Source organism: Tinamus guttatus, unplaced genomic scaffold, assembly GCF_059628265.1.
Source record: "Tinamus guttatus ecotype Peru unplaced genomic scaffold, ASM5962826v1 Tinamus_guttatus_pri_ptg000904l, whole genome shotgun sequence".
Lineage (NCBI taxonomy): Eukaryota > Metazoa > Chordata > Aves > Tinamiformes > Tinamidae > Tinamus > Tinamus guttatus.
In genome coordinates, this window is record NW_028289438.1 from 50,733 (window position 1) to 72,142 (window position 21,410).

Genomic DNA, 21,410 nt, shown 5'->3' on the forward strand with positions numbered 1-21,410 from the left:
ACACAGGGTGTCCCAGCACCCAAGGGTGGTGCTGGGGGGGCACAGGGGTTCGCAGCACCCAAGGGTGGTGCTGGGGGGGCACACAGGGGGTCGCAGCACCCAGAGGAGGGGCCAGGGGGGTCCCAGCACCCAAGGGTGGTGCTGGGGGGGGGACAGGGTGTCTCAGCACCCAAGGGCGGTGGGGGGGGGCACACAGGGGGTCGCAGCACCCTAAGGGAGGGGCCCTGGGGGGGTCACAGCACCCAAGGGTGGTGGGGGGGGGGACAGGGTGTCCCAGCACCCAAGGGTGGTGGGGGGGGGGGACAGGGTGTCCCAGCACCCAAGGGTGGTGGTGGGGGGGGGGGACAGGGGGTCGCAGCACCCAGAGGAGGGGCCAGGGGGGTCCCAGCACCCAAGGGTGGCAGTGGGGGGGACACAGGGTGTCCCAGCACCCAAGGGAGGGGCCCTGGGGTGTCCCAGCACCCAAGGGTGGTGGTGGGGGGGGGGGCAGGGGGTCACAGCACCCAAGGGTGGTGGGGGGGGCACAGGGGGTCGCAGCACCCATAGGAGAGGCCGGGGGGGTCCCTGCACCCAAGGGTGGTGGGGGGGGGGGGACAGGGGGTCCCAGCACCCAAGGGTGGGGGGGGGGCACACAGCGGGTCGCAGCACCCAGAGGGGGGGCCAGGGGGGTCCCAGCACACAAGGGTGGGGGGGGACAGGACAGGGGGTCGCAGCCCCCCAAGGGAGGGGCCCTGGGGGGGGTCCCAGCACCCAAGGGTGGGGGCGAAAACACAGGGGGTCGCAGCATCCAGAGGAGGGGCCGGGGGGGGGGGGGTCCCAGCACCCAAGGGTGGTGGTGGGGGGGACACAGGGGGTCCCAGCACCCAAGGGTGGGGGGGGGGGGACAGCGGGTCGCAGCCCCCGAGGAGGGGCCGGGGGGGGGTCCCAGCACCCAAGGGTGGTGGTGGGGGGAGGGACAGGGGGCCCCAGCACCCAAGGGTGCTGGGGGGAGGACACAGGGGGTCGCAGCCCCCCAAGGGAGGGGCCCTGGGGGGGTCCCATCACCCAAGGGTGGTGGTGGGGGGGGACACAGGGGGTCGCAGCCCCCGAGGAGGGGTCGGGGGGGGGGTCCCAGCACCCAAGGGTGCTGGGGGGGTGGGACAGGGGGTCGCAGCACCCGGGGGGGGGGGTCCCTGCACCCAAGGGTGGGGGCGAAGACACAGGGGGTCGCAGCACCCAAGGGTGCTGGCGGGGGGCACTCAGGGGGCCGCTCACCTGGGCACGCAGCTGGGCGAGCTCCGGTCAACCTCCCACGTCGCGTACAGGTTCATCTGCACCGGGCGGCCCCCCCCCGCCGCCGCCGCCGCTGTTACCGGTGGGACCGGCGGCCCCCGGGGAGCCCGAGGGCGGCGGCGGCAGCGGCTGCGGAGGCGGCTGCGGGGCCGCCGGTTGCGGGCCCGACCCGCCGGGGCCGCGCGCGGCGCCGCCGCCAGCAACGGCCGCGCGCTCCGCCATGGCCCCCCACGGCCGCCGTCACCGGGCGCGCCCCGACGGTCCGAGAGGGCCGCGGCCCCGCCCACAACCGGCGCTAACGGTCGCGCCCCAACGATCCGCAAGGGCGGAAGCCCCGCCCACAACCGGTGCCGGCGGCCCCGCCCACAACGGTCCGCAAGGGCCGCGGCCCCGCCCGCAACGGTCCGCAGGGGCGGAAGCCCCGCCCACAAGCGCCTCAAACGGCCGCGGCCCCGCCCACAACGGTCCGCAAGTGCCGCGGCCCCGCCCACAACCGCCACCAACGGCCGCGGCCCCGCCCACAACCGCCAACAACGGCCGAGGCCCCGCCCACAACGGTCCGCAAGGGCCGCGGCCCCGCCCACAATCGCCAACAGCGGCCGAGGCCCCGCCCACAACAGTGCGCAAGGGCGGAAGCCCCGCCCACAACCGCGGCCAACGGTCACGCCTCTCCCCCAACGGTCCGCAAGGGCGGAAGCCCCGCCCACAACCGCCGGCGACGGCCGAGGCCCCGCCCACAATCGCCATCAATGGCCCCGCCCCAATGGTCCGCAAGGGCCCAGGCCCCGCCCCCAACCGTGCGCAAGGGCCGAGCCCCTCCCAGACACTGGCCCCGCCCACCGCATCCGTCGCCACGCCCCCGACCTCCGCACTGGGCGCTCATTGGCTGCTCCTCTCCCTTCCCCGGCCCATCCCTCAGCGGCCGGCCCCGCCCCTCGCTGCTGCCGCCCCGCCCCTCGGCCCCCCTCGACGCCACCTCATTGGCCGGCGCTGCCCGGCCTAGCCCCGCCCACCCCGCAGCGCCGCAGTGGCCGCAAGCCCCGCCCGTTACTGCAGGGATCCGCTGGCCCCGCCCAGCGGCCGCTCATTGGGCGCGGCCCGCCGGAGCCCCGCCCCCTGGGCGGGAGCCGCTGTTAAAGGGGCAGAGCGGGGCTGTCCCTGTAGGAGCTGCGTTGGGTGGGGGACGATAATAATAATAATAACAATAATAATAATAATAATAATAATGATGGTGGTGGTGATGAGGATAGTGGTGATGATAATAACGATGGTGATGATGACGGTGATGACAATGATGACGGTGATGATGATGATGGTGATGACAGTGATGATGATGGAGGTGATGATGATGATGGTGATGAGGATAGTGATGATGATGATGGTGGTGATGATGACAGTGATGACGGCGATGAGGATAATGATGATGATGATGAGGATAGTGGTGATGATAATAATGATGGTGATGATGACGGTGATGACGATGATGATGGTGATGATGATGGTGATGATAATAATAATGGTGGTGATGATGACGGTGATAATGATGATGGTGATGATGATGATGATGGCGATGAAGATAGTGATGATGATAATGATGACGGTGACGATGACGGTGATGGTGACGATGACGGCGATGACGGTGGTGATGATGACGGTGGTGATGAAGCGCCTCCCGTGTAAGGAGAGGCTGAGGGACACGGGACTCCCCAGGGGAGGCTCCGGGGATCTCTTCAATGCCCACCCGATGGGGACAGGCGCTCAAGGACACCGGGAGCCGCCTTGGTGACACCCGGGGACGGGACCCGGACAGAAACGCACGGATTCCGCTCGGATTCAGGAAGGAATTTTTTACTGGGAATGCCGCAGAGACTTGGAGGGACTTGGAATATCTCCGCCCGGACCCACCTCTGGGTGACCCTAGCACCAAAACGGAGCGTTGGGGTCTCCAGAGGAGCCTTCCAACCTCATCCATGTGCTGCTGGTGACCCATGAAGCCACCAGCCAGGGGGGACTCGGCCGCGGGTCACGGAGGGGTTGTCACCTCCCCAGGTCACTGGTCGAGGTCCTCGACCAGGAAGCGCTGGGTCTTCTTGAGGGCCTCGTAGAGGGAGTCCTTGCAGCGCCGGCTCCAGCTCGGCACCAGCCGGTAGAGCTCCCGCATCCTGCCCTGGGATGTCCTCTCCGCCAGGATCCGCTCGTACTGCTCCTGGTCCAGCACCTCCTGCTCCAGGAGGACGTCCAGGACGCCCGCGACCTCCACCACGCGCCGGATGAGCTCCGCGCGGTGCCGATCCACGAAGTGGCTCCCTGGGGAGGACGTGGGACAGCGGTGGGTGACGTGGGCGCCCGTCCCCGTGTCCCCGGACCCCTGCCCGGGCCTTGGTCCTACCTGCAGCTCCACGTCCTGCTCTGTGGGACGTTGTCCTCACGGCCACCATGCTCTGGGTCAGGTCTCCTGCAAGGACCATGGTTGGGTTGTCCCATTCCCACTGATGGAACCGAGTGACAGCACCGCTAACTACAGCCCCACCAGGACCCTCGGCCATGGGGGACGCTGGGGCTGCGGGTGACACTCAATGACGGGGATGGGATCCCACCACGAGCTCGAGGTGTTCTACAGCCCTTGGGAGGTCTCCCACGACGGAGGGGGAAGGATGGAGCCACCAACCCTTCCGGAGCACCGCGTCCCACACGGAGCCGGTCCCGCTCTTCTCCTTCAAGCTCAGTTGGACGCTCCCCGCCATGTCGGCCAGGTAGATCTCGCTGAAGATCTGCTGCTCCTCCGCGTCCCGCAGATGGAAGTCCAGGGTCTGCGGGAAAGGCAGGAGCTGCTCTGGGGAGCTGCACGGAAGGAGAAACCGACCCCACGACCATCCACGTGGTCAAAGAAACCAACCCCGCGACCATCCACGTGGTTAAAGACCAACCCCACGACCATCCACGCGGCCAAGCCCATGCACTCAATGGAAGAAACCAACCCCACGACCATCCACGCGGCCAAGCCCATGCACTCAATGGAAGACACCGACCCCGCGACCATCCACGTGGTCAAAGACACCGACCCCGCGACCATCCACACGGTCAAGCCCATGCACTCAATGGAAGAAACCAACCCCATGACCATCCACGCGGCCGAGCTCATGCACTCAATAGAAGAAACCAACCCCACGACCATCCACGTGGTCAAAGACACCGACCCCGCGACCATCCACGTGGTCAAAGACCAACCCCGCGACCATCCACACGGCCAAGCTCATGCACTCAATGGAAGAAACCAACCCCAAGACCATCCACACGGCCAAAGAAACCAACCCCATGACCATCCACGTGGTCAAAGAGACCAACCCCAGGACCATCCACATGGCCAAGCTCATGCACTCGATGGAAGAAACCAACCCCACGACCATCCATGCGGCCAAGGCCATGCACTCAATGGAAGAAACCAACCCCATGACCATCCACGCGGCCGAGCTCATGCACCCAATGGGAGAAACCAACCCCATGACCATCCACACGGCCAAAGAAACCAACCCCATGACCATCCACATGGCCAAGTTCATGCACTCAATGGAAGAAACCAACCCCATGACCATTCACGTGGTCAAAGAAACCAACCCCATGACCATCCACACGGCCAAAGAAACCAACCCCGTGACCGTCCACATGGCCAAGCCCATGCACTCAATGGAAGACACCAACCCCGCGACCATCCACGCGGCCAAAGACACCAACCCCGCGACCATCCACGCGGCCAAAGACCAACCCCACGACCATCCACGCGGCCAAAGAAACCAACCCTGCGACCATCCACGCGGTCAAAGACCAACCCCACGACCATCCACGCGGCCAAGCCCATGCACTCAATGGAAGAAACCAACCCCGCGACCATCCACGCGGCCAAGCCCATGCATTCAATGGAAGAAACCAACCCCACGACCATCCACATGGCCAAGCTCATGCACTCAATGGAAGAAACCAACCCCATGGCTGTCCGTCATGGTCAACCTCATCAGCTCGAAGGAAAAGAAACTCCACATTCCCAAAACGGGGACATTTCACGTGAATGAAGAGCTTGGGGTCCAAGTCGCAGCTTCTCCTGCTCTTCCCCTTGCGTTACCTTGGGTTTTATGTGCGCGGTTGAGGCTGAGCAGGAAACAACGTAGGACCTCCCACAGCGGAGACGTTTGGTCAAGGCTGGTTTATCCACCTGGTAGGACCTGAACTCCTTCTCTCTTTCTTTGACCGCCTGCAAAAAGTCAAACACAGGAGAACTTGGGCAGGGAGAATTGGGCAAACCTGGGTGTCTATGTAGGGTTGGATGAGCAAACCCCGGTGTTTATGTAGAGTTGGATGAGCAACCATGGGTGTTCATGTAGGGTTGGATGAGCAAACCCAGGCTTTCGTGTAGAGCTGGATGAGCAACTGCAGGTGTCTATATAGAGTTGGATGAAGAACTACAAGTGTTTATGTAGAGTTGGACAAGGAAACCCAGGTGTTCATGCAGAGTTGGATGAGCAACCATGGATGTTCACGTAGAATTGCACGAGGAACCACGGGTGTTCATATAGAGTTGGATGAGCAACCACGGCTGTTCACAGAGTTGGATGAGGAACCATGGGTGTTCATGTAGAGTTGGATGACGAACCCCAGGAGTTTATATTGAGTTAAACGAGCAACTACGGGCGTTCATGCATGGTTGGATGAGCAACCACGGGTGTTTATATCAAAGTGAATGAGCAACTACGGGTGTTCATGTAGAGCTAGATGAACAACCATGGGTGTTTATGTAGAGCTGGACGACCAAAGTCGGGTGTTTATGTGAGTTCAATGAGCAACCACGGGTGTTCGTGTAGAGTTGGATGAACAACCACGGGTGTTCATATAGAGTTGGATGAGCAAGCCCGGGTGTTGATGTAGATTTGGATGACGAACTACGGCTGTTCATGTAGACTTGCATGAGCAAACCTGGGTGCTCACGTAGAGTTGGATGACCAAACCCAGGGGTTTATGTAGAGTTGAATGAGCAACCACGGGTGTTCATGTAGAGTTGGATGAGCAACCACGGGTGTTCATGTAGAGTTGGATGAGCAACCACAGGTGTTCGTGTAGAGTTGGACGAGGAACCACGCTGTTCGTGTAGAATTGGATGAGCAAACCTGGTGTTCATGTAGGGTTGGATGAGGAACCACGGGTGTTCGTGTAGAGTTGGATTAGCAACCACAGGTGTTCGTGTACAGTTGGATAAGCCAACGCGGGTGTTTATGTAGATATGGATGACGAACCATGGCTGTTCATGTAGAGTTGGATGAGCAACTACGAGCGTTCACGTATGATTAGATAAACAACCATGAGTGTTCATGTAAACTTGGATAAGCAACTATGGGTGTTCATGTAGACGTGCATGAGCAAGCACAGGTCTTTATGTAGAATTGGATGAACAAACCTAGGGGTTTATGTAGAGTTAAACGAGCAACCATGGGTGTTTATGTAGGCTTGAATGAACAACCACGGGTGTTTATATCAAAGTGAATGAGCAATTATGGGTGTTTATGTACGGATAGATGAGCAACCATAGGTGTTTGTGTAGAATTGGATGAGCAAACCCGGGTGTTCATGTACGTTTGGATGAACAACCACGGATGTTTATATAGAAGTGAGTGAGGAACTATGGGCGTTTCCGTAAGATTAGATAAACAAACACGACTGTTCCTGTAGATTTGCATGAGCAACCATGGGTGTTCATGTAGACTTACATGAACAACCATGGGTGTTTATATAGAAATGAATGAACAACTACGGATGTTCCTGTAGAGTTGAATGAGCAAATCGTGATGTTTGAGTTGGATGAGGAACCATGGGTGTTTATGTAGGGTTGGATGAGGGACCACGGGTGTTTGTGTAGAGTTGGATGAGCAAACCCGGGTGTTCATGTAGGGTTGGATGGGGCACCATGTTTATGTAGGATTGGATGAGCAAACCTGGGCATTTACGTAGGATTGGATGAGCAACTGTGGGTATCTATATAGAGTTGGATGAACAACCACAGGTGTTTATGTAGAGTTGGACAAGGAAACTCAGGTGTTTGTGTAGGGTTGGATGAGCAACCAGGAGTGTTCATGTAGCGTTGGATGAGCAACCACTGGCGTTTATATAGAAATGAATGAGCATCTATGGGTGTTCGTGTAGAGTTGGATGAGCAAACCCAGGTGTTCATGTAGAATTGGATGGGCAACCACGGGTGTTCATGTAGGGTTGGATGAGCAACCAAGGCGGGGTTGATGTAGGGTTGGATGGGCAAACCCGAGTGTTCATGTAGAATTGGATGGCCAACCACAAGTGTTCGTGTAGAATTGGATAGGCGACCACGAGTGTTCATGTAGGGTTGGATGAGCAAACCTGAGTGTTCATGTAGGGTTGGATGAGGAACCATAGGTGTTCGTGTAGACTTGGATGAGCAAACCCGAGTGTTCATGTAGGGTTGGACGAGCAACCACGAATGTTCATGTAGAGTTGGATGAGCAACCATGGGTGTTCATGTAGGGCTGGATGGGCAACCATGGGTGTTCGTGTAGAATTGGATGGGCAAACCCGGGTGTTCATGTAGAGTTGGATGAGGAACCACGGGTGTTGGTGTAGAATTGGATGAGCAACCAGGAGTGTTCATGTAGGGTTGGATGAGCAAACCCGGGTGTTCATGTAGGATTGGATGAGCAACCACGAATGTTCATGTAGAGTTGGATGAGCAACCATGGGTGTTCATGTAGGGTTGGATGGGCAACCATGGGTGTTTGTGTAGAATTGGATGAGCAAACCCAGGTGTTCATTTGGGGTTGGATGAGCAAACCAAGGTGCTCATGTAGAGTTGGATGGGGCACCATGGGTGTTTATGTAGGATTGGATGAGCAAACCTGGGCATTTACGTAGGATTGGATGAGCAACTGTGGGTATCTATATAGAGTTGGATGAACAACCACAGGTGTTTATGTAGAGTTGGACAAGGAAACTCAGGTGTTTGTGTAGGGTTGGATGAGCAACCAGGAGTGTTCATGTAGGGTTGGATGAGCAACCACTGGCGTTTATATAGAAATGAATGAGCAACTATGGGTGTTCGTGTAGAGTTGGATGAGCAAACCCAGGTGTTCATGTAGAATTGGATGGGCAACCACGGGTGTTCATGTAGGGTTGGATGGGCAACCAAGGGGGGTTAATGTAGGGTTGGATGAGCAACCACTGGCGTTCATATAGAAACAAATGGGCAACTGTGGATGTTCCTGTAGAGTTGAATGAACAAACCCGAGTGTTCATGTAAAATTGGATGGCCAACCACGGGTGTTGGTGTAGAATTGGAAAGGTGACCACGAGTGTTCATGTAGGGTTGGATGAGCAAACCCGGGTGTTCATGTAGGGTTGGACGAGGAACCATAGGTGTTCGTGTAGACTTGGATGAGCAACCATGGGTGTTCGTGTAGAATTGGATGGTCAAACCCGGGTGTTCATGTAGAGTTGGATGAGGAACCACGGGTGTTGGTGTAGAATTGGATGAGCAACCAGGAGTGTTCATGTAGGGTTGGATGAGCAAACCCGGGTGTTCGTGTAGGATTGGATGAGCAACCACGAATGTTCACGTAGAGTTGGATGAGCAACCATGGGTGTTCATGTAGGGTTAGATGAGGAACCATGGGTGCTCATGTAGGGTTGGATGACCCAACCTGGGTGTTCATGTAGGGTTGGATGGGGAACCACGCGCGTCTCCGCGGATTCGGCCTCGCCAGGCTCTGCCCGGCCCCGGGGCCGTCCCGCTTCCGGTGGGATCTCACCCGCTTTATGGAGCCGTCATCCGGGATCAGGAAGAGATGGAGCGTGAGCGGCTCCTTCCTGGTGCTATGGAAGAGCAGGACCAGGCAGTGCAGGGGCAGCTCCAGGATCGAGGCCACCTTCCTCCAAAGGACTCCCAGGAAGGAGAATCCGGGATCCCGGAGCACCGCGTGCGACGGCAGCACCTCATCCGGCTCCTCCACGAGGAGCTTCCCATCCACAAAGTGGCCGATCCGCATGTGGGAAACGGGGAATCCTCCTTCCCGCGCTCCTGGGAGCGACACGGAGGCTCCGTGGGGCGCCCGGATTCCCGGCGTTCCCGGGGTCGGGAAGCGGCTCCGCGCTCACCGGAGAGGCACACGAAGTGCGGGAGCCCCACGGAGCCCACGGCGCCCGGCGGCTCCGCGCGGATGTGGAAAAGGGGGCCGGCAAATGCCCATTCCCGGGAATTCCGGAGGTGCCGGCGCCACGAGCCGTATCCGTAGGTCACGGTCACGGCCGCCTTTGCCCGGATGCACAAGCCGGTCTCGGAGCAGCGGAAGGCGCCGGTGCCGGGAAGGGAAATCCTGCACGGATGGGAGCGGATGGCCGGGATGCCGGGAGCAGCCGGATCCGGCGGCGTTCCCGATGGGATCTCACCTGTAGCTCCGCTTCCCGCCGCCCTCGGCGCGGATGATCTCCGGCGCGGCCGCTGCCGGGAGGAGCTGGGAATGGGAACAGCCGTTGGCACCGGGAACGTCCCACGGATCCCAAATCCATGGAAGAGGAAGGACCGGGAAGGCCAAGAGGTGCCACCACCAAGGTGACATTGGGGACAATTCCCACCTCATCCCTGGGACAGCAGTCGCGGTCGTCCTGCTCCGTCCGCCGCTCCATCCGCTGCTCCATCCATGCAGCATCTGCCATGGAAAAAGCCGGAGAAGGGAATTCCGGGTGGTTTTGGGGTCCCCAGGGCGCCGCGCGGTGACAGGGACCTTCCCAAGGGAAGCGGAGCCACCGGAAAAGGGAGAAAAGGGGCAAAAGGGCCCAAAATGCCGTGAAATTCCCTGCGGGAGAAGCTCACCAGGATCATCGGAGTCTGCGTCGGAAGAGGAGCTGGAGGAGAAGGTGACGGTGGAAAATGCCGAAACCAGGTGAGAAGCCTCTAGGTGATGGAAAGGGAGCGGATGATCAAGATCTCGGGAAAGGCCGGGCTCTGGAAAGGGGAATGCCGGGAAAAGCCAATCCCGGGAATGGGGGATCCTGGGAAAGGCCATTCCGGGAAATGACCAATGGTGGGAAAGGCCAATCCCAAGAAAGGTCTATGCCGGGAACGGCCAATGCCGGGAAAGGCCAGTCCCTGGAAAGGGGAATCCCGGGAAAAGCCAATCTGGGAAAGGCCGATGCCAGGAGAGGCCAATCCTGGGAATGGTCAATCCCGGGAAAGGCCAATCCTGGGAATTGCTGATTCCAGGAAAGGCCGATCCCGGGAAAGGCCGATCCTGGGAAAGGCCGATCCCAAGAACAGCCAATCCCAGGAATGGCCAATCCTGGGAAAGGCCAATCCCAAGAATGGCTGATGCCGGGAACGGCCAATCCTGGGAATTGCTGATTCCGGGAAAAGGCCAATAAAGGCCAATCCTGGGAATGGCCGATCCTGGAAAAGGCCAATCCTGGGAAAGGCCAATCCCAGGAACAGCTGATGCCAGAAAAGGCCAATCCCGGGAAAAGCCAATCCTGGGAATGGCTGATGCCGGGAAAGGCTGATACCAGGAAAGGCCAATCCCGGGAATGGCCGATGCCAGGAATGGCAATCCTGGGAAAGGCCAATCCCAAGAATGGCTGATGCCAGGAATGGCAATCCTGGGAAAAGTCGATACCGGGAAAGGCCAATAAAGGCCAATCCTGGGAATGGCCGATCCTGGAAAAGGCCAATCCTGGGAAAGGCCAATCCCAGGAACGGCTGATGCCAGGAAAGGCCGATCCCAGGAAACGCCAATCCCAAGAACGGCCGATGCCAGGAAAGGTCAATCCCAAGAACGGCTGATGGCAGGAATGACCAATCCCGAGAAAGGCCAATCCCAGGAACTGCCGATCCTGGGAAAGGCCAATCCCAGGAACAGCCGATGCGAGGAACGGCCAATCCTGGGAATGACCAATCCCAAGAATGGCCAATATCAGAAACGGCCAATGCTGGGAAAAGCCAATCCCAGGAATGGCTGATGGCAGGAAAGGCCAATCCCGGGAACATCCAATCCCGGGAACAGCCAGTCTCAGGAAAGGCCGATCCCGGGAACATCCAATCCCGGGAAAGGCTGATCCCAGGAACAGCCGATCCCAGGAACAGCCAATCCCAGGAATGGCCGATTCCGGGAAAGGCCAATCCCGGGAACAGTCGATGCTGGGAAAGGCCAATCCTGCGAAAGGCCAATCCCAAGAACGGCCAATCCTGGGAATGACCAATCCCAGGAACAACCAATACTGGGAAAAACCAATCCCAGGAATGGTTGATGGCAGGAAAGGCCAATCCCGAGAAAGGCCAATCCCGGAAAAGGCCGATCCCGGGAAAGGCCAGTGCTGGGAAAGGCCAATCCCAAGAACGGTTGATGCCAGGAAAGGCCAATCCCGAGAAAGGCCAATCCCGGGAACGCCCGATCCTGGGAAAGGCCAATTCTGGGAACGCCTGATCCCAGGAAAAGCCGATCCGGGGAACATCCGATGCTAGAAAGATCAATCCGGAGAAAGGCCGATCCCGGGAACGGCCGATCCCGGGAATGGCCGGGCCCCCCCACTCACCTTCCTCCTCCCGCACGCGGGTCAAGACTCCGCGTTCTCCAAAGGCTCCTGGATCAAACGGACGGAAACGTTCCCAAAATGCGGAGCGGCCGGAACCTCCACTCCCCGCTCCGATGGGATCCGGCCGCTTGGGATGTCCCCGTGTCCCCATGGCCCCGACGGGACCCACCTTGGGCTTCCCGCTCGGCCATCGGGAACGGCTCCGGCTCCGGATCCGGATCCGGCTGCGTCCTGGGAGGAGGGAGGAGCAGCCGGAATGCCGGGATGCGGAGCGGGAGGAGGCCCCGCTGCAACCGCGTCCCCGTGTCCCTGTGTCCCCATGTCCCCGTGTCCCTGTGTCCCCATGTCCCTGTGTCCCCATACACGCATGTCCCTGCACACCCGTGTCCCCATGTCCCTGCACACTTGTGTCCCTGCACACCCGTGTCCCCGTGTCCCCGCACACCCGTGTCCCCATGTCCCTGCACACCCGTGTCCCCGTACACGCGTGTCTCTGCACGCCCGTGTCCCCGTGTCCCCATGTCCCTGCACACGTGTCTCTCTGCACATCCGTGTCCCCGTGTCCCTGCACACCCGTGTCCCCATGTCCCCGCACACCCGTGTCCTCATGTCCCTGCACACCCGTGTCCCCATGTCCCTGCACACGTGTCTCTCTGCACATCCATGTCCCCGTGTCCCTGCACACCCATGTCCCCATGTCCCTGCACACTCGTGTCCTTATGTCCCTGCACACTCGTGTCCCCGTGTCCCTGCACATCCATGTCCCCATGTCCCTGCACACTCATGTCCCCGTGTCCCTGCACACGCATGTCCCTGCACACCCGTGTCCCCGTACACGCGTGTCCCTGCACACCCATGTCCCCGTGTCCCCATGTCCCTGCACACGTGTCTCTCTGCACATCCATGTCCCCGTGTCCCTGCACACTCGTGTCCCTATGTCCCCGCACACCCGTGTCCCCATGTCCCTGCACACCCGTGTCCCCATGTCCCTGCACACGTGTCTCTCTGCACATCCATGTTCCCGTGTCCCTGCACACTCGTGTCCCTATGTCCCTGCACACCCGTGTCCCCATGTCCCTGCATAGGGGGGGTTCTTGCACACTCGTGTCCCCATGTCCCTGCACACCCGCGTCCGTGTCCCCGCACACGCGTGTCCTTATGTCCCTGCACACTCGTGTCCCCGTGTCCCTGCACATCCATGTCCCCATGTCCCTGCACACTCATGTCCCCGTGTCCCTGCACACGCATGTCCCTGCACATCCATATTCCCATGTCCCTGCACACTTGTGTCCCTGCACACCCGTGTCCCCATGTCCCTGCACACGTGTCTCTCTGCACATCCATGTCCCCGTGTCCCTGCACACTCGTGCCCCTATGTCCCCGCACACCCGTGTCCTCATGTCCCTGCACACCCGTGTCCCCATGTCCCCATGTCCCTGCACACGTGTCTCTCTGCACATCCATATTCCCATGTCCCTGCACACTTGTGTCCCTGCACACCCGTGTCCCCATGTCCCTGCACACGTGTCTCTTTGCACATCCATGTTCCCGTGTCCCTGCACACTCGTGTCCCTATGTCCCCGCACACCCGTGTCCCCGTGTCCCCATGTCCCTGCACACCCATGTCCCCATGTCCCTGCATACGGGTGTTCTTGCACACTCGTGTCCCCATGTCCCTGCACACCCGCGTCCGTGTCCCCGCACACGCGTGTCCCCATGTCCCTGCACGTGTGTCCCTGCACACCTGTATCCCCGTGTCCCTGCACATGCATGTCCCCATGTCCCTGCACACCCGTGTCCCCATGTCCCCGCACACACGTGTCCCCATGTCCCCGCACACCCGTGTCCCTGTGTCCCCGCACACCCATATCCCCGCGCACCCGCACGCCTGTCCCCGTGTCCCCACACACCCATGTCCCCGTGTCCCCGCTCCCCCGCGTCCCCCTCACCAGTGTCCCCGTGTCCTGCTCACCCATGTCCCCATTCCTCTGCTCACCCATGTCCCCATGTCGCTGTCCCCTTGCTCCCCCGTGTCCCCCTCACCACTGCCCCCATGTCCCCATGTCCCTGCTCCCCCAGGTCCCAGTCCCCCTGCTCACCACTGTCCCCATGTCCGTGTCCCCGCTCCCCCATGTCCCCGTTCCCCCCTGTCCCCCCGTTCCCCCGGTCCCCGTCCCCCCGCTCACCGCTGTCCCCATGTCCCCCTCACCTGTGTCCCCCTCACCCATGTCTCCGTGTCCCTCTCACCCCGCTCCCCGTTGTCCCTGTGTCCTCCGCTCACCACTGTCCCCACATCCCCCTCACTGGTGTCCCCATGTCCCTGTCCCCCCGCTCCCCCGTGTCCCCATGTCCCCCTCACCTGTGTCCCCACGTCCCCGTGTCCCCATGTCCCTGTCCCCCCGCTCCCCCATGTCCCCATGTCCCCCTCACCTGTGTCCCCACGTCCCCGTGTCCCCATGTCCCTGTCCCCCCGCTCCCCCGTGTCCCCATGTCCCCCTCACCTGTGTCCCCACGTCCCCGTGTCCTCATGTCCCTGTCCCCCCGCTCTCCCGTGTCCCCATGTCCCCCTCACCTGTGTCCCCACGTCCCCATGTCCTCATGTCCCTGTCCCTCCGCTCACCCGTGTCCCCGTCCCCGTGTCCCTGTCCCCCTGTCCCCGTGTCCCCCTGTCCCCCCGTGTCCCCATGTCCCTGTCCCCCCGTGTCCCCGTGTCCCTGTCGCCACCATGTCCCTGTCCCCCCGCTCCCCCGTGTCCCTGTCCCCGTGTCCCTGTCCCCGTGTCCCTGTCGCCACCATGTCCCTGTCTCCCCGCTCCTCCGTGTCCGTGTCCCCGTGTCCCTGTCCCCGTGTCCCCCTCACCCGTGTCCCCGTGTCCCTGTCTCCGTGTCCCTGTCCCCACCGTGTCCCCGTGTCCCCCTCACCCGTGTCCCCGTGTCCCTGTCCCCCCGTGTCCCCCTCACCGCTGTCCCCGTGTCCCCGTCCCCGTGTCCCCGTGTCCCTGTCCCCACCGTGTCCCCGTGTCCCCCTCACCCGTGTCCCCGTGTCCCTGTCCCCCCGTGTCCCTGTCCCCCCGTGTCCCCCTCACCGCTGTCCCCGTGTCCCCCCGGTCTCCGCTCTCCCTCCTCCCCGGGCCCCTCCCTTCCCACTTTCACTTTCCCCCCTTTCACTTTCGCCGGGGCACCAGCCGGCCCCGCCCCCCCACCCGCGCATGCGCCGCGGAGTCCTCCCCCCCCCCCGGGAGCACTACATCTCCCATGAGGCCCCGCCCCCCACTCGCGCATGCGCCGCGGAGTCCTCCCCCCCCCGGGAGAACTACATCTCCCATGAGGCCCAGCCCTTCCATCCGCGCATGCGCTGCGGAGTCCGCCGCCCCCCCGGGAGAACTACATCTCCCATGAGGCCGCGCGCGGAAGGCCGGAAGCGGCGGCGGCGCGGGCCGGAAGCGGCGGCGGCGCGGCGGGAAGATGGCGGCGGCGGCGGAGCGCGCGGAGGCGGCGGCGGGAGCGGGGCCCGGCCCGGCAGAGCTGCCCCCCCCGCAGGGCCCGTACGCGGCCTGGGCGCCCGCGGAGCTGCAGGCGGCGCTGGGAGACATCGGGGCCCCCGCGCAGGGTGCGGGGGGACGGGGGGGGCGGGGACATTGAGGGGGGGTTGGGGACCGGGATGGGGGGGGGACACGGGGACATCGAGGGGGTTGGGGACATTGGGGGGGGGTGGGACCGGGACGGGGGCGGGACATTGGGGACATGGGACATTGAGGGGGATTGGGGACATTGAGGGGGATGGGGACATTGGGGGGGATGGGGACATTGGGGGGGGGGGACCGGGACGGGGGCGGGACACTGGGGACATTGAGGGGCGCTGGGGACATTGAGGGGGATGGGGACATTGAGGGGGAATGGGGACATCGAGGGGGGTTGGGGACATCGAGGGGGGTTGGGGACATTGAGGGGGGGTTGGGGACATTGAGGGGGGGACACGGGGACATTGGGGGGGTTGGGGACATCGAGGGGGATGGGGACATCGAGGGGGATGGGGACATCGGGGGGATTGGGGACATCGGGGGGGGTTGGGGACATCGGGGGGGGTTGGGGACGTTGGGGGGGGTTGGGGACGTTGGGGGGGATGGGGACGTTGGAGGGGGTTGGGGACATTGGGGGGGGGGGACCGGGACGGGGGCGGGACACTGGGGACATGGGACATTGAGGGGCGCTGGGGACATTGAGGGGGATGGGGACATTGGGGGGGGTTGGGGACATTGAGGGGGATGGGGACATTGGGGGGGTTGGGGACATTGGGGGGGGACGGGGACATTGTGGGGGGTTGGGGGCATTGGGGGGGGTTAGGGACGTTGGGGGGGATGGGGACATTGTGGGGGGTTGGGGGGGTTGGGGACATTGGGGGGGTTGGGGACATTGGGGGGGGTTGGGGACATTGAGGGGGACGGGGACATTGTGGGGGGTTGGGGACGTTGGGGGGGATGGGGACATTGGGGGGGGCGGTGGGGACCGGGATGGGGGAGGGGGGGGTTGGGGACATCGAGGGGGTTGGGGACATTGAGGGGAGTTGGGGACATTGAGGGGGTTGGGGACATTGAGCGGGGTTGGGGACATAGGGGGGGGGACATGGGGACATTGCGGGGGGGACTCGGAAGGGGGGGGACACGGGGACATCGGGGGTCTGGGGACATTGGGGGGGTTGGGGACATTGAGGGGGTTGAGGACATTGAGTGGGGTTGGGGACATCGAGGGGGGGTTGGGGACATCGAGGGGGGTTGGGGACATTGGGGGGGGACACGGGGACATCGAGGGGGGGTTGGGGACATTGATGGGGTTGGGGACATTGAGGGGGGTTGGGGACATTGGGGGGGGGACGGGGACATTGGGGAGGGATGGGGACCAGGACGGGGGGGACACGGGGACATTGAGAGGGTTGGGGACATTGGGGGGGGGGTTGGGGACATTGGGGGGGTGGGGACATGGGGGGGGACACGGGGACATCGAGGGGGGTTGGGGACATTGAGAGGGGGAAGGGGGACATGGGGGGGGTTGGGGACATGGGGGGGACAGGGACATCGAGGGGGGTTGGGGACGTTGGGGACATTGGGGGGGGACACGGGGACATTGAGGGGGGGTTGGGGACATTGGGGGGGGACATGGGGACATCGAGGGGGTTGGGGACATTGGAGGGGGGGAGTCAGGACATTGGGGGGGTTGGGGACATTGAAGGGGGTTGGGGACATGGGGGGGGACGGGGACATTGTGGGGGTTGGGGACCGGGATGGGGGGGGGGTCATTGAAGGGGGTTGGGGACATTGGGGGGGTTGGGGACATCGAGGGGGGTTGGGGGTGGGGGGCATTTTGGGGACATGGGGGAGGTTGGGGACAGGAAAGGGGGGTTGGGGACAGGGTGGGGACAGTTTGGGGACATTGAAGGGACTTGGGGACATTGAGGGGGGTTGGGGACATGGGGGGGTTGGGGACATGGGGGGGTTGGGGACACTGGGGGGTCTCTTTGGGGACAGAGATGGGGACATTTGGGGACGGAGGTTGGGGGGGGGTCACAGAAACAGGGAGTTGGGGACAGTTTGGGGACAGGTTGGGGACAGGTTGGTGGCCTTGGGGGGGGGCAACAGCAGGACAGGGGCGTTTGGGGACAGATGGGGACATTTGGGGACACAGGGCGGGGGGGGTTACTGGGGTCGGGGACGTTTGGGGACATTTGGGGACACTTGGGGACGTTTGGGGACACTTGGGGACATTGGTCTCTGCAGGGAGCCGGGAGGAGCTGGTGGAGCGGCTGCAGACCTACACGCTGCAGGTGGGGACTGTCCCCAAATGTCCCCAACGTGTCCCCAGTGTGTCCCCAAAGTGTCCCCACCGCGTCCCCAACGCATCCCCAACGTGTGCCCAATGTGTCCCCAAAGTGTCCCCACCGCGTCCCCAACGTGTCCCCGAAGTGTCCCTGAAGTGTCCCTGATATGTCCCTGACATGTCCCCAACGTGTCCCCAGTGTGTCCCCAATGTGTCCCCAACGTGTTCCTGGCATGTCCCCAACGTGTCCCCAAGGTGTCCTCAACGTGTCCCCAATGTGTCCCCAACGCATCCCCAACGTGTCCCCGACATGTCCCCATTGTGTCCTCAATGTGTCCCCAAAGTGTCCCCAACGTGTCCCCAAGGTGTCCCCAATGTGTCCCAACGTGTCCCCGTTCTGTCCCCAATGTGTCCCTGGCATGTCCCCAATGTGTCCCCAACGCGTCCCCAACGTGTCCCCAAGGTGTCCCCAACGTGTCCCCAACGTGTCCCCAATGTGTCTCCAACGTGTCCCCGAAGTGTCCCTGAAGTGTCCCTGACATGTCCCTGACATGTCCTCAACGTGTCCCCAACGTGTCCCCAATGTGTCCCCAACGCGTCCCCAACGTGTCCCTGACATGTCCCCATTGTGTCCTCAATGTGTCCCCAACGTGTTCCTGGCATGTCCCCAACGTGTCCCCAAGGTGTCCCCAAGGTGTCCCCATTGTGTCCCCAACGTGTCCCCAATGTGTCCCCACCGCGTCCCCAACGTGTCCCCAACGTGTCCCCAACGCATCCCCAACGTGTCCCCAACATGTCCCCAATGTGTCCCCAAGGTGTCCCCGTTCTGTCCCCAATGTGTCCCGAACACGTCCCCAATGTGTCCCCAAGGTGTCCCCCAACGCGTCCCCAAAGTGTCCCTAAAGTGTCCCCAACATGTCCCCAACGCGTCCCCAACGTGTCCCCAAGGTGTCCCCGTTCTGTCCCCAATGTGTCCCAAACGCGTCCCCAATGTGTCCCCAATGTGTTCCCGAAGTGTCCCTGAAGTGTCCCCAATGTGTCCCCAACGTGTCCCGAATGTGTCCCCGAAGTGTCCCAACGTGTCCCCGAGGTGTCCCCAACGTGTCCCCGTTGTGTCCCCAATGTGTCTCCAATGCATCCCCGACAGGTTCCCATGTCCCCAAAGTGTCCCCGTTATGTCCCCAACGTGTGCCCATCACGTCCCCGAAGTGTCCCCAAGGTGTCCCCAACATGTCCCTAACGTGTCCCCATTGTGTCTCCAAGGTGTCCCCAACATATCCTTGACCTGTGCCCAGTGCGTCCCTGTTGTGTCCCCGTTGTGTCCCCAAGGTGTCCCCAAGATGTCCTTGACATGTCCCCAATTCGTCCCTGTTGTGTCCCCAAGGTGTCCCCAAGGTGTCCCCAGCCGCTGTCCCCTCCGTGTCCCTGAGCCCCCTCCGCCTCCTCGCGGTCCCCAGACGGCCCCGTCCTTGTCCCCAAACTGTCCCCTCGGTGTCCCCAACCCCCCCACGTCACTGCGTGTGGGGGGAGGGGATGTCCCCAAATTGTCACCGTGTCCCCCCCCCCCCCCCCCCAGACGGGGATCGTGTTGAGCCGCCCGGGGCTCCGGGCCGAGGACGGGGACAAAGTGACAGGGCCACCCCCAATGGCGGGACAGGTAGGACAGGGGGGGGGACCTGGGGTGCCCCATGGGGATCAATGGGGCAGGAAGGACCCTGGGGTGCCCCATGGGGGTCAGTGGGGCAGGGGGGACCTTGGGGTGCCCTATGGGGCAGGGGGGACCCTGAGGTGCCCCATGGGGGTCAGTGGGGCAGGAAGGACCCAGGGGTGCCCCACGGGGGGCAGTGGGGCAGGGGGGACCCTGGGGTGCCCCATGGGGGTCAATGGGACAGGAAGGACCCAGGGGTGCCCCATGGGGGTCAGTGGGGCACAGGGGGACCCTGGGGTGCCCTATGGGGCAGGGGGGGACCCTGGGGTGCCCCATGGGGGTCAGTGGGGCAGAGGGGACCCTGGGGTGCCCTATGGGGGTCAATGGGGCAGGGGGTCCCTGGGGTGCCCCATGGGGGTCAGTGGGGCAGGGGGGACCCTGGGGTGCCCTATGGGGCAGGGGGGACCCTGGGGTGCCCCACGGGGGTCAGTGGGGCAGGAAGGACCCAGGGGTGCCCCATGGGGGTCAGTGGGGCAGGGGGGACCTTGGGGTGCCCTATGGGGCAGGGGGGACCCTGGGGTGCTGCACGGGGGTCAGTGGGGCAGGAAGGACCCTGGGGTGCCCTATGGGGGGCAGTGGGCGCTGTGGGGCAGGGGGGTCCCAGGGGTGCCCTGTGGGGGTCAGTGGGGCACAGGGGGACCCTGGGGTGCCCCATGGGGGTCAATGGGACAGGAAGGACCCAGGGGTGCCCCATGGGGGTCAGTGGGGCAGGGGGTTCCTGGGGATGTCCCATGGGGGTCAGTGGGTGCCTTGGGGCAGGGTGGACCCTGGGGTGCCCCATGGGGGTCAGTGGGGCAGGAGGGTCCCAGGGGTGCTCCATGGGGGTCAATGGGACAGGAAGGACCCAGGGGTGCCCCATGGGGGTCAGTGGGGCAGGGGGTTCCTGGGGGTGCCCCATAGGGGTCAGTGGGGCAGGGGGGGACCCTGGGGTGCTCCATGGGGATCAGTGGGCGCCATGGGGCAGGGGGGGACCCTGGGGTGCCCCATGGGGGTCAATGGGACAGGAAGGACCCAGGGGTGCCCCATGGGGGTCAGTGGGGCAGGAGGTTCCTGGGGATGTCCCATGGGGGTCAGTGGGTGCCATGGGGCAGGGTGGACCCTGGGGTGCCCCATGGGGGTCGGTGGGGCAGGAGGGTCCCGGGGGTGCCCCATGGGGGTCAATGGGACAGGAAGGACCCAGGGGTGCCCCATGGGGGTCAGTGGGGCAGGAGGTTCCTGGGGATGTCCCATGGGGGTCAGTGGGTGCCATGGGGCAGGGGGGGACCCTGGGGTGCCCCATGGGGGTCGGTGGGGCAGGGGCAGGGGTACCGGGCACTGCTGTGGGGCGGGGGTCCCGGGCGGCGCCGTGGGGCAGGGGGTGTCAGTGCCCCATAGCGGGCGGCGCCGTGGGGCAGGGGGTCCCGGGCGGCGCTATGGGGCAGCCCCACTGACGCCCCGCGCAGCTGCCGGGGCTGCCGTTCGCGCTGGCCGCGGCGCCGCTGGGCGAGGACGAGCGGCTGCAGCTGGCGGCGCAGCAGGCGGCTCTGCTGCTGCAGCACGAGGAGCGCGCCAGACAGGTGGGACACCCTGGGGACACCGGGGACACCGGGGAGCTGCGGGGGACACCGGGACCCATGGGGACAGCGGGGAGCCATGGGGACACCGGGGAGCCGTGGGAGACACTGGGGACCCATGGGGACACTGGGGACCCATGGGAGACACCGGGGAGCCATGGGGACACTGGGGACCTGCGGGGACACCGGGGAGCTGTGGGGGACACCGGGACCCATGGGGACAGTGGGGAGCCGTGGGAGACACCGGGGAGCTATGGGAGACACCAGGGAGCCATGGGGACACTGGGGACCTGCGGGGACACCAAGGAGCCATGGGAGACACTGGGGACCCATGGGAGACACCGGAGACCCATGGGAGACACTGGGGACCCATGGGGGACACCAGGGAACCATGGGGACACCGGGGACCCATGGGAGACACTGGGGACCCATGGGAGACACTGGGGACCCATGGGGGACACCAGGGAACCATGGGGA

The 21,410-nt window shown here is 63.2% G+C and overlaps 2 protein-coding genes across 2 annotated transcripts in view; both read right to left on the reverse strand.

Moving 5' to 3' along the window:
• Positions 1 to 1,339, reverse strand: part of LOC148591238 (phosphofurin acidic cluster sorting protein 1-like) — a 41,843-nt gene extending 40,504 nt beyond the window's left edge. The window contains exon 1 of the mRNA XM_088537941.1: positions 1,255 to 1,339. Within this exon, the coding sequence (XP_088394067.1) occupies positions 1,255 to 1,310 (56 nt within the window). The 5' untranslated portion in view covers positions 1,311 to 1,339. The remainder of the gene's footprint in view (positions 1 to 1,254) is intronic.
• Positions 1,340 to 3,322: 1,983 nt separating this feature from the next.
• Positions 3,323 to 15,454, reverse strand: LOC148591239 (NACHT, LRR and PYD domains-containing protein 1-like). The gene is made up of 11 exons (XM_088537940.1): positions 15,411 to 15,454; positions 12,032 to 12,093; positions 11,863 to 11,910; positions 10,151 to 10,282; positions 9,913 to 9,986; positions 9,727 to 9,791; positions 9,436 to 9,653; positions 9,090 to 9,346; positions 5,390 to 5,518; positions 3,941 to 4,082; positions 3,323 to 3,579 (listed from the first exon to the last, which is right to left on the reverse strand). Exons 1-11 carry the CDS (start codon positions 15,452 to 15,454, stop codon positions 3,323 to 3,325), a joined length of 1,428 nt encoding a protein of 475 aa, XP_088394066.1.
• Positions 15,455 to 21,410: the final 5,956 nt, after the last annotated feature.

Bases quoted from the DNA above. Each gene is read 5' to 3' on its own strand.
- LOC148591239 (XM_088537940.1), bottom strand. From the start codon at position 15,454: ATGTCTCCCAGCGCCGCCTGCAGCTCCGCGGGCGCCCAGGCCGC. The intron at 11,911-12,031 runs GTGGGTCCCGTC...CGTTTGATCCAG, and splicing joins GGCCGAGCGGGAAGCCCAAG to GAGCCTTTGGAGAACGCGGA. The intron at 3,580-3,940 runs GTTGGTGGCTCC...CGTCCTCCCCAG, and splicing joins GGACGCGGTGCTCCGGAAGG to GGAGCCACTTCGTGGATCGG.